The sequence below is a fragment of the Polistes fuscatus genome, unplaced genomic scaffold, assembly GCF_010416935.1.
Source record: "Polistes fuscatus isolate 324 unplaced genomic scaffold, CU_Pfus_HIC Scaffold1, whole genome shotgun sequence".
NCBI classification, from domain to species: domain Eukaryota; kingdom Metazoa; phylum Arthropoda; class Insecta; order Hymenoptera; family Vespidae; genus Polistes; species Polistes fuscatus.
In genome coordinates, this window is record NW_025112997.1 from 18,859,233 (window position 1) to 18,872,060 (window position 12,828).

The 12,828-nt window shown below is 31.9% G+C and overlaps 1 protein-coding gene across 1 annotated transcript; it reads right to left on the reverse strand.

The window, feature by feature from the left end:
- Positions 1-423: 423 nt before the first annotated feature.
- On the reverse strand, positions 424-1,813 carry LOC122513508 (chymotrypsin-2-like). Its single transcript, XM_043629908.1, has 5 exons — positions 1,744-1,813; positions 1,434-1,581; positions 1,044-1,293; positions 819-956; positions 424-711 (listed from the first exon to the last, which is right to left on the reverse strand). The coding sequence occupies exons 1-5, from the start codon at positions 1,793-1,795 to the stop codon at positions 571-573; spliced, it is 729 nt and encodes a 242-aa protein (XP_043485843.1). The 5' UTR covers positions 1,796-1,813; the 3' UTR covers positions 424-570.
- Between the last annotated feature and the right edge of the window lie 11,015 nt (positions 1,814-12,828).

Below are 12,828 nucleotides of genomic sequence, written 5' to 3' on the forward strand. Positions count from 1 at the left end.
CTGTGTGTGTGAGATCATAACAATAATTATAAAATATAATATAATAATTATTATAGATAAAGCATTTATAAAATTTTACGAGTTGACTTATCTAAAACTAATCAACGTTTTAATTTGAATATATTTTAAGATGAAAAAACGTAAATATTTTAATTTATAATCTATAGTGTTAATATTATTTTATATCTTCTTAGTGATCTTTTCATTGGGTAGTGCTTTACAGATATCGTAAACCCATTAGATATAAAAAAGAAGGTGTTGATTATAGATTATAGAGCTACTTTATTTTGATTTAAAATGTTAGATATCTTCAAATTCTCTTTGTTGATAATTCTGCCAAAAATTTAGATCTTATAGAAAGCATCAATAAGAAAACAAAAGAAATCGTAGTTTTGTATAATGTTTATTCAAATGCAATATTTCTTGTGTAAACTAACGTCAATTTATTTCATTGTTTCGTTACAAAAAGATTAAGTCGAAAAAAGGGATTTGATTTCTTATGAATGATCATAAGTCGTTATTTTATTTATCGATAACAAAAGATAGTTAATACATAGTTCGGGTTTTCGTTTATACTGCGTTCTGTTGAATCCAATCGACGAATGAATAGACTCTTGTGAATACATCTGGGTATCCTGCAGCACATGGGTGTCCGTAAGATACAATACCAACTTGGACACCATTGGCAACAAGTGGACCACCAGAATCACCCTGTACAGATAGAATAAATTCATGAGATTTTCATTATTTCAAAGAAATAATAATAGCGTGAGGTAATATAATCATAAAATAAATTTATAACGTTATACTATACTTACATGACAAGCACCTTCACCATGCTTGGTAAACGTACAGATGTGGCTGTCAACTACTCCTCTGTGTGTTGCTTGGCAAGATTGTTGGCTTTCAACGGCCAATTGAAGTTGTTGAAGATGATTAGGAATAGGTCCATTCAACTATAACAAAAAAGAAACCCATTTAAATATCATTTTTTTGATAAAATAGAATGAAAAAAATGTATCGTTCTTATGTTGATCACTCACGTAAATTCTTCCCCAACCGGTCAAAACAACACTGTCTCCAGCTTTGACGGCGTTATTGGATGGTAGTTTTACTGGTTGAACTAATTCTGAGAATTGGAAATCTTTCGAGACACGGAGGAGAGCGATATCGTTGACTAGTTTGTAAGGATTGTAATTCTTATTGACAATCAATTTTTCTGCTTGGTAAACTTCTCCACCTTCTTTCAATAAAACGCTACCAACATGGACAGTAACTCGTGATGCTACTTTACTGTAAAAGTACAAAAAATAACAATATTTTAAAATACTCTGCTAACACACACGAATTCGTTATATTTATATTTATTGTAAAAGTGTTGAACGTTTTTATTGTAAAACGTTAGATAATTTAAACGAATGAGATATACTTACGAGACAAGACAGTGAGCAGCAGTGAGGACGTAACGTGAACTGATGATTGAACCACCACAGAAATGACTGGGAGATCTCAATGATACTTGGTATGGATATTTTCCTTCTGGTGCATCAGTACCGCCGACGACACGACCAGTTGGACCGCCTTATAGAAAATAATATATATATTTAATTGCATTATTATAAAAATAATGATTGCTTAATGAAAATAATAATAATAATTTTATATTGAAAATATTTGTGGAGATGTATATTCTTTTGTAAAAAAGTGATAATATGTTGATTTATATTTGATTGTTGTACTCACCATAAACGGCGGTTGCCAAAAGGACAACTAACAAGGTAGTGAAGGCCTGCATGGTGATAGGATTATTGATGATTGTCAGCATTTACCTCAATATATATACACGTTTTTCAACTAGTCATTGTGGTGGGATATTAATCTAATTAATCCGCTTTGAAATCAGTTCAGATTTCTCAAGATTAATTATATCGACAAGTAATAAGTGTATCAATACAATGAGTACAATGACGTTGAAGTTGGAAAGTACGGAAGTTATCCTACACTTGAGGGTTTCCAGAAAATGATAAAAGTGATGAAAATATATCAATTGATCGTCAAGTACTCACGCATCGTATCGATAATTTTTTTTATCGCGTGATTAAAGATTAACGCTACAATGGTATTAATCAAGAATTATGATTTACTTTTTTGTATAAAGAGCGATTTACAAAATGATTAATTAAAATAGGGGTGTGCTCGAATTATTTGATTTTATTTTACTGAAATCACAAGTAAAACAAACAATTATTCTGAGATTGTTATTCTGAGATATTTATAATACATTTATATTTTCATTTTTTATTTAGGTTGCTGTCCTCCCCCCCCCCTATTTTCATAGAAGTAATTAAAAATTAATAATAATTACAGGGATGATGCAATCTTTACATTAATTTGCGTTTGATAATTTATATTGACATTTCGATTAGATTTATTTTTTCTTAGAAAAACGATACTCAAACGTTTACACGTTTGGATTTTTGTCATTCCTATCGGTACTCATCTTTCACGAAGATAGATTCATACATTACATGAAAAAAATCAAGATATTGACTTATTAAATATATCGACTCACTAACGTAGTGAGATAAAATTAATTAAAATTATCGCTGCTATCGTTATATCTTTTCATTGAATGTGGGTGATTTTTAATAATAGATTTATCACTTAAGTTACTAGAATTATGATTAAAAAATTAAAGTTATATATATAAAAATATTTAATTTTTTTATTATCGTCATTTGTTTAACATTTTTCAAACATTGTTCATTATCAGCACAACAACCATTTCCGTTTTAAAAGAACAATATCATGTTTTTTTTCTTTACGATCAATGCCTATAAATGTTTTCAAAAAAAAAAAAAAAATTAAGGAAAGTTTATTTTTATTTATTAAATATTATTAAAAAAAAAAATAAATAATTAGAAATTTATGCAAATATTTTTGTTTTATTCGATTCTTTCTTTATTCGATTCGATTATTTTTTTTTTTATCATTTAATTCGTATCTATAGATTATAGAGTTTTCATATCGAAATAACTTAAAGGTTGTACAACAGATAAGTTACTTATTTTTTGTTTTGAAATAGAAGAGATATAATCTTTCTGTCTCTGATTGCAATAATTTTTTTCTATAAATAGAAATATTGCGTTTACGTGGGATCATTTGATCGTGAGGCATCACAATTAATAAATCTCGTTGAAATTTATTAAATAGATACTCGAAAGATCCACCTTTGATAAATTAGGTTCCTACTTATCAGGACTATTTATCTTTTTTTCAAACTAATTTTCTCCTCTTTGCTAATACAGCGTTTGAAATAATTAGTTCATGAAAATTAATGTTATAAAAAAAAAAGTTAATACAAATAAGCGTAGAAATAAATTTTTATCTCGTGCATCGAAATAATATATTTTAGATATTTTATTCCACGCATTCGATTAAATCAAATTCAATTGCACGTATATTCATTTTTTTTTCATTACAATTAACATTATTGAAAAATAATAACAAAATATAATCTTGATCAATAGTTTTTTCGATTATGACGATTTATAAAAATGAAATGTAAATCATTCTTCGTTTAGTCGATCACTAGATGGCACAGTGTTACACCTTTTTTCGTTTTGTTATTCAAATTAAAAAACAAAAACAAAAAAAAATAAAACAAAAAAGAATCAATCGTACAAACAAAAAATAACGATCATTATTTAAAACTTTATTTTTTTTTTTTTATACAACGTATCATTACTAATAACAACAAGTTCATCTTCATATTTTTTCGTTTAGTTAATTTAACAATGGCTCGCAGTAACGTTCGTGAAAGTTTTTCGTTTGCAAGAGCTTTCTTCTACCAAAGCTTTATTTTCATTTCTTTCTACCTCTGTCCAGTGGCTTGTTCAGATGTAACACGTCTAAGAAAAACTATCCAACGAATAGAACAAACTGTGAGAGAAGAATGTTTGCAAATCGTTAAGTCCGATGGTAAAAAGGGCGCTCGAGTTAAGACAAAGAAATATTCAGACTTTTTTCTTACGTATCTTGTCTTATACGAGTGAAAAGCAAACTAGAATAAGCGTACGTTATAAAGCATCATTTTGTTTTCCATTAGAACTCGAGTTATCGATCAACAAATAGTTATACATTGAGTATATTATAAAATGACGAAAATTTGGAATTTATTCCAATAGAATTGTGATTTTGTCATTAATTATCATTTTATTTCTCGCTTGGAGAGAAGATTTTATTTGAATATATATTAAATTCATGAAAATACGATATAATATCAGGAGATCATACGCACGAGTATAAAACAAATCGTCAATTGTTAATTATTATTATTATTATTATTATTATTATAAAAGCAAAATATTGAAACGAGAAAGAAAAAGAAAAAAGAAATTTGAGAGAGAGAGATGAGAAATAATTCATTTAATTCGATTATTTCGCAAATAAACGAATTCGGGTTACAACAGAATCGTATCTTTCCGACGTACGCGCGAGGGGGATATAAAACTCCCCGAGGATCGGATGAAGGAACGAAGAAGAAGAAGCAGCAAAACGCGAATAACAAGAACCCTTCGACTAGCGTAAGTCTTGATCCTGTTAACAGGATCATCCTACTCTCCAACGCATCGATGGGAAACCCTCTCTGCTAACCAGTCGTGAGATAGAATAGGATGCGTTTAGATTACTATCCGTATTTCCGCGACATATTCCGAGTATATTCAAGCACATTCAAGCACATTCAAGCACATTCAAACGCTATTCTTTCGTATTTTCATCGTGAACGATAATACATGCTGTACATTTACATCCCATTGTTTTCTCTCCCACGAATATGTTAGAAGCAAATACGAAAGATAAACACGATGAGGGATTTTCTTAAGAAAATGATACAACAGTTTCCAAAATCGAATATATTATTGATTAATTCTTAAATAATATATTATTGTTATTATATCAAATATTAACTAATAAATTGAATTATGTTTCAAAGTAAATTCAGTTCTTGTATAATTTATACATATAATTTAAGATAATATTTGGAATGAATTTATCTACACTGTAACATATTGGTATAACATATACGAGAAAAAATATTCACAATTAGAAAGATTTAAAAATGTCAGACTGTCGTTAAAAATAAAATCTCTGCATCTTTTTATTTTCTTTTTTTTATATTATAAAAAGGCAACACGCGTAGGAAAAATACTTGCTGCTAGATAAAAATAAAAAAAATATAGTTAAAATATCTAATGTAAGTGGATGGATTTAAAAATTTGTTTATCGATAATACGAATTATTTATAAGCCGTCAAAAATTTTACGATTTCTCTTATTGAAAACGGCACGTAGTATAAATATCTTGGATATCATTGTGTTAAATCAAACGTAACGTATACGCTCGATTTACTTTGGCAACAGGAACTATTCGTTATCGATAAACGCGAATAATAGACATAGAACAGATATCGTATGTATGTATGTATGTATGTATGCATAAACGTATCTATGTATATGATATTCGTTTAAAGCAGAAACTTTCCTGTAACGTAATACGGATGAGAACACAGATATTAATTAGGTCATAACAATATCGTGAGCACGAAACGATGCGTACGTTTCTAATTAAGTACGTGCTTCCGATCGACGAACGCGATAAGCTTTGCTCGCTTTCATCGACAAAATTAGAACGATTTACCTGTACGATTATGTGAATAAACGTAGTTAGCTTTACGAATCCGTTAATGTGTCTGTGTGTGTGTAGTAGTATCGTTAGATATTCATTGATAATTCTTCGCTTGGGAAAGATTTGAGCGATTTAAACGTCATTTTCTACGGATTTAATTTCGATTGGTTATGCATAGTCAGATTATATTTACGTACGCATATCATTTGTCCTATTATTACACTTGGGAATAGAAGATTCTCTTCCGATCATCGTTAAACTACTATCCCACCAGAGACATTCACCCTCTTTTTCTCTCTTTCTTTCTTTCTTTATCATTTTGTCTATCCTTTTCCCATTAATTCATTCCTTCCACATACACAAATCGCATTATATCGTGGATAAAAATGGTACCATAGATGGGAACCGATTTGATACGCGACAGGCATCATCGAATTAACGTCTACATACGACAGATGGTTATTCAAACGTAATAATAACAATCGTTTGATCATTTATATTAGACTTTTCTTGAATATTGCGATGTCTTATCAAATTATAAATAGCAAAGAACACCGAAATCATCATTTTCTTCTTCTTCCTTTCGTGAGAAAGTTTAAACTGGATCGAGGTTTCGTAAGATTTGAAAAAGTAAAAGTAGAATTGTTTTCTTTAGTCGTACGAAATCAAATTTTTCTTCAGAAGGAGGAGGAGGAGAGGGACGGTGGTTTTTGAAGTTATACTTCTTTTGGGCGCGTTTGAGAAAATGTAATGGGAGTAATTTTTTTCCGAGCGCATGGTAAAAATCGACACCACGAAGTTTGTCTATTTACGATGCGCGGCAAAACGATTTCAAGTTTACGGCGTGAAGTTGTCTTCTCTTCTTCTTCCCCTTTTTTTCTCAAGCGGGTCACCCATCCAAGTACTAATCGTACTCAGCGCTGATTTACTTAAATGATTGAGCGGGAATTAGTGCTATCACAGCGCCATCTCCCTAATATTTAGCGGGAACTGATATCTATATTTTTATATTTTCTTTTTCTTTTTTTTATTCTTTCTTATATATATTTATATTTATAATTATTATTATTATTTTTTTTGTTTTTTTTAAGTTATTTTTTTTTTTTTAAGTTATTTTTTGAAGTTATTTTTGAGGTTATTGAGGTTATATTCGTTTTAATACGCCAAAGAAGTATAACTTCTTGCGTGGGTACATAAGTACACACATCAGTTTTTTTCATTTGAACGAGTAATCGTTTTTGCAAAAAAAAAAGAATATTATACGAAAGATACTCTATCGAGAATTGTGGAAGAATCTTTTTCCCTTTAATAATTTTGTTGTCTCGAGAAATCGATGGGAATCTTCGTAAATGCCCGGTGAGTGAGTGAGCGAGAGAAAGAGAGAGAGAGAGAGAGAGAGAGAGAGAGAGAGGAGTCGTGGGTGCGCCGAACTAACTCGGCAAAACTCGGCACGAGTTTGAGCTTTGCTTTTTCGAGTTGGGCCCCTCCGATGCTTTACTTTTATGCCCCGTAATTATACATTCTTCCGTTTGTTGCCTCTCGAAGTTTTAGGGTTACACTTAGAGTGTCCAAATCGGCAAGTTACGTTTTTCGAGCGCGTAACTCTCCCACGATTCGCAGTGCGATGTCCTCGAGCATTCTTTTCGAAAGATTCTTTTTTATTCTTATAAGTATAGCACTTTACAGAAGAACAGAAACGCGATGCAACATTTACGTCGAGGTATGAATTGGAGAAATAAATAAAAAAAACAAATAAATCCGATTAATCTCGCGAGTTCGTCCTTAAAAATATCGGTCATCAAACCGTATTATCTTATCTATCTTTTTATCTATGATCTTATCGAGATTATAATTGAATAAATATCTAAAATAATATTGTTTATCAAATGTACTTTATTAAAATTACAAAGACTATCGAAAATGAACGAATGAAATCTATTATATAATTATATTATTATCTTATTATATCTTACTATCTACTAATTCTATTATTTATTATTGATATTTGTATTATTTATCAATTTTTTTATGTAATAATGGGTTTATCCCGTCAACGAGCAAATAAATAAATAAATAAATAAATAAATAAATAAATCATTTTCTTTTTCGTAACGCGTATAATAAATTTATCAAATCAAAGATCTCGTAATCGTATGTCATGTTATTTTGTTTGGTATTTTTTTGTTTTAAAGAAAAATAATTTTTTTATGTAATAATGGGTTTATCCCGTCAACAAACAAATAAATAAATAAATAAATAAATCATTTTCTTTTTGGTAATTCGTATAGTAAATTTATCAAATCAAAGATCTTATAATCATATGTCATGTTATTTTGTTTGATATTTTTTTTTTTAAAAGAAAAATAAATATAAAATTTTCATTCAGTTGGAGAATAGTTTACTGTCTAAACGTCGAAAAAGAAAAAATATTTCGTGCATCTAGAGTTGAGAGATGAGCGGTCGGTAAATTTTCTCGAAGATATACATAGATCGTGATTAATGGGATCGACATAGATCGGTGCTATGCCGACGAATCGAGGATCGCTTAGCGTGAAGTTTACCTGATGAATTGTTCTCACAATTATCATGATCTACGGTTTCTCGGAGGTATCCCGAGAGAAACACGAAAGTCTCGAGAGCGAACGGCTCCGCTAATCTCCTCCTCTCCTCTCTTTTTCGACGAACCCTTTACTTTGGGCAAACCTCGGAGTCCACCTCCTCCTTCTCTTTTCTTCTTCCACTGTTACTTCGTGCTCGTTTTTCGCTCTTAACGCCGACAACCACCCACAATTTCGACTCTTCTTTCTTTCGTTCTTTCTTTCGTTCTTTCGTTCTTTCGTTCGTTCGTTCGTTCGTTCTTCTTTCCCTTTCTTGTTCAAGGAAGAAAAGCACGCAGATCTTGGCCACTCAAAAATCTCGGAAATTCTTGCTTTGATCAAGAAACTATAATTATCTTCTGGGCCTATGAGGTATGCAGAGAAAGAGAATAGGTGCGCAAGAATGATTCCGTGGTTTCGGGGTGATCATCGGAAAGAGAAGTCGAATGAATTTTTCTCCCACGTTCAACTGTAGATTTCTTCTTCGAACCTTGAACCATAATAAGATTATACTCGATTCCTAATGTTTCTTTTTTATCTTTTTTTTTTCTTTTTTTTTTCTTTTTTTTTTGTAAATCTTCAAGACCTAAATGACCTTTTTCTTTTTCTTTTTCTTTTTCTTCTTATTCTTCTTCTTCTTCTTCTTGTCTCTTTGAACTCTTTCAGTTTTAATCCGAGAGAACGCGAGATATTACGGAAGAGACTTTTCAAGAACGCTATGTGTGTCCGTATGAAATGATTTATGGGAAGGACTTTCGACCATGGTGGAAACGACTTTGACCGCTTTTACGTACCCATACCCATATCCACCACCCAACGAAAAGAGAAAGAGAATCACCGTACCACCGACGGTCACGGTGATTTGATCTAATCGAAACCATGTTATTATGTGTTGAATTAATGAAAATCACGAGTATTATCGAGTGAGTGATGATCGGATCGCGGAGATCTGAACAAGAAAAAGAAGAAGAAGAAAGCATTTTTTTTACAACGGAAACGTGTGCGATTTCTCTCTCTTTTTTTCTTTTTATTTTAGGGCTTATTCAACTAAGGTTCATCTAATGATCGCGTCTTGGACCTACGCCGTTGATGTTAAATCAATTCGAAATCTTTCGTGATTAAAAATAACAGAATTATTTTTCACGAAAAAAATATTATTTTTTTATTATTCTTTAACGTATGTATTGTCGTTCAAATAATAATTCGATCATTCGATGATACAATTGTTATAATAATTACTTTTAAAATACAATATTAATATAATAATTACTTTTAGATTTAATTTTGTTGAAGACTTGGTAAAGAACGTTGATAATATTCTAATATATCCCTTCCCCCCATCCTTCCTCCATACCCCCACCTCCTCTTTAGAATTATTTTTCACGAAAAAAACATTATTTTTTTATTATTTTTTAACGTATGTATTGTCGTTCAAATAATAATTCGATCATTCGATGATACAATTGTTATAATAATTACTTTTAAAATATAATATTAATATAATAATTACTTTTAGATTTAATTTTGTTGAAGACTTGGTAAAGAACGTTGATAATATTCTAATATATCCCTTCCCCCCTCCTTCCTCCCTACCCCCACCCCCTCTTTAGAATTATTTTTCACGAAAAAAACATTATTTTTTTATTATTTTTTAACGTATGTATTGTCGTTCAAATAATAATTCGATCATTCGATGATACAATTGTTATAATAATTACTTTTAAAATATAATATTAATATAATAATTACTTTTAAAATATAATATTAATATAATAATTACTTTTAAAATATAATATTAATATAATAATTACTTTTAAAATATAATATTAATATAATAATTACTTTTAGATTTAATTTTGTTGAAGACTTGGTAGAGAACGTTGATAATATTCTAATATATCCCTTCCCCCTTTACCCCCACCCCCTACCCCCTCTTTAGAAAGCTCGAATTGATAATTGTCCCGTCCTTTAGGGAGACAAGGGTAGGTAGGATGGGTAACGTACGTACGTGTACATACGTATACGTTCAGTTTAAAGTGCAATGTCATGCGGATAGCCAAAATTAGGGTTATAATCCCTCCGTGCCATCTGATAGACGAACGATTCAACGAAACCCTCCTGCGCATAGTAGACGTCGCTATTTACCGATAGTATTTTAACCCTCGATTTGTCGTCAACAGCTTCTCTAAGCCCATTGGGAGTCTCACTGCTCGGTTTTTGTCCGCCAGTCACGGGAACGACATGTGCTGATTAGCATCGAGATGAATAAAGAGAGAAAGAAAGAGAGAGAGAGTAAAAGGGAGATCATTTCGCGTACCTGCGATTAGAAAGTGTCCGTCCATTAACTTCATTAGAAATGATATCTAAATTATATACGTTGGTTAAATCATGAAATAAAAGATAAAACAATACAATAATACACAATGCATTTAATATATTTTCAGATATAAATATTTATATTTTATTTATACGCGAACAAAGATTAACGAGAATGTATACAAGTGTGTATTAAATAAAACAATGTATTTCCAAAACATGTTTGTACATTTATATTCGAGAAAATATATCGTAACGAAATATAATACGATGAAATTTGAAATTGAGGTTAGGGATAAAAATAAAAAAAGAAAAAGTAAAAACACTTTTTACGAGAACGAATATCGATATTTGGAAAGGATAGGAGAAGCAAGGAGCTTTTATCTATCGATCACAGCGTCGTAAGCTTAGGAAATGAACATCAAGCAGTCTGAATATTTTGATAATTTCCCTTTTTTGTATGCGATACTCGGGAGCGTGTAATGCGGAAGAGATCAAAGGCGTCAGTAGCACCTGTCCTCTAACCCCGCCTTGTCATCCAACAGAATTGCGCCAGGAGGCAGGGGATTCCAGCTATCTCTCTCTCTCTCTCTCTCTCTCTCGCACGATCTCTTTCCCTCTCGGTCGGTCTTTTCCTCTCTGTGTGCAGTACGCGGGTCTGATCAGACTTTCTGGATGTGAGAGATTGTCTTCCTTCGCCTTACTTTGTACCCTCGGTCCAGAGAGATGCTGGGATTAAATTGCAATTACCTTTATTGCGAACACAAGAAGAACCCTTTGCGCGTACAGGTACATAGTAACAAAAAGAGAATTAAGGATTAAAACAATAAGAAAAGAAGCCGTGAGACCAGGTGGTGGGTGGTGGGTGGTGGTAGTTGGTAGTTAGTACATTTGATAATTAATCGTTTATCGAGCTATCTAATTTTGGATAACAAAACAAAAATACTTTCTTTCTCAAAATTAGGTTTAAATCAAGAATATTTGAGAGATTATTTGATTAACGTTTTAGATTGATTATTAGTTAGAATGAATCGAGAGAATCGAAATCATTTCGATAAGTGTAATATAATTCATCGATTATTGGTTGGGGCTTTTGGGGGAGAGGCAATCGTTGTTTAAGAAAAAAAGAAAACAAGAAAAAAAATACAAAGTACCCTAGAATTATCTTTCATTTTTATTGCCTAGACTCTCTCTATAGATCTTTCTCGTATAAAATACTAGGTTATCTATATATATATATAAGTTTGTACCATTTATGTGTTGTTAGAAGCGAGGGTGGACCAACTCGAGTCTAGAATTTCGCTGAAATGTGGCGTTAAACCTCCGGCGCTTGCTTGTAGTATCCGTCAGACTTAACGGCTCTTTTTGACCTTTCCTCTCTTTCTCTTTCTCTTTTCTTTCGTTTGTTTTTTTTTCTTTTTCTTTTTCTTTTCAAATTAGGACCTCCTCACTCACTCACGCACGCACGCACGCACGCAACGCGTAGCATAGCAACGAAACATTCCTTTCCAACGGATATTCACGATCGTTTGAAACAATTTTAACGTATACACATATATACATGTATATATATAAAAAAAAGGGGTGAACTACTGAGCTAACTTTTAACAAATCGTCATCCTTCCCCCCTTTTCCTACCCATTGAAATGTTGCTTTCAACAACGAGAGAACTGCTTCGTTTACAAACGCTCGGACGTCGCGTTCAGTTTCGCGACAGTTCCACTACTCCCCAGTCGGTCCTTTCTCTTCAGTATTTTTTTTTTTCTTTTTTTTTTTTCGGGGTGGGTATTTTTTTCTGTTTGTTTTTTCCCCAACCTTTTTTCCGTTCCTTTTTTTTCTTTTTTATTTTTATTTTTTATTTCAGCTTTCTCTAAAGGACTGTGAGGTCGAGTAGTAGTGTAGTAGTAGTTGTGGTGGGGGTGGGGTGGGATGGGGTGGGGTTTTACTGGAGTGATATGGCCACAGACGAAGCATAGTAGTGGGTAAACGAAACTGACCGCTTTGTTGTTGTTGGGCGACAGTATAGTCGAGGGGTATAATTCAACGTTGTAACATACCACTAGAGAGAGACAGAGAGAGACAGAGAGAGAGAGAGAAACCCAAGTATAAAGCTCAAAGCACGACCCCGAACGTTTCTCTACTGTCGCAACAACCGTAACAACAGCACCACCAGCACCGACCAGCAACCAACAGTAGCAGCAGCAGTAGCAGACCAATAGACCGACCA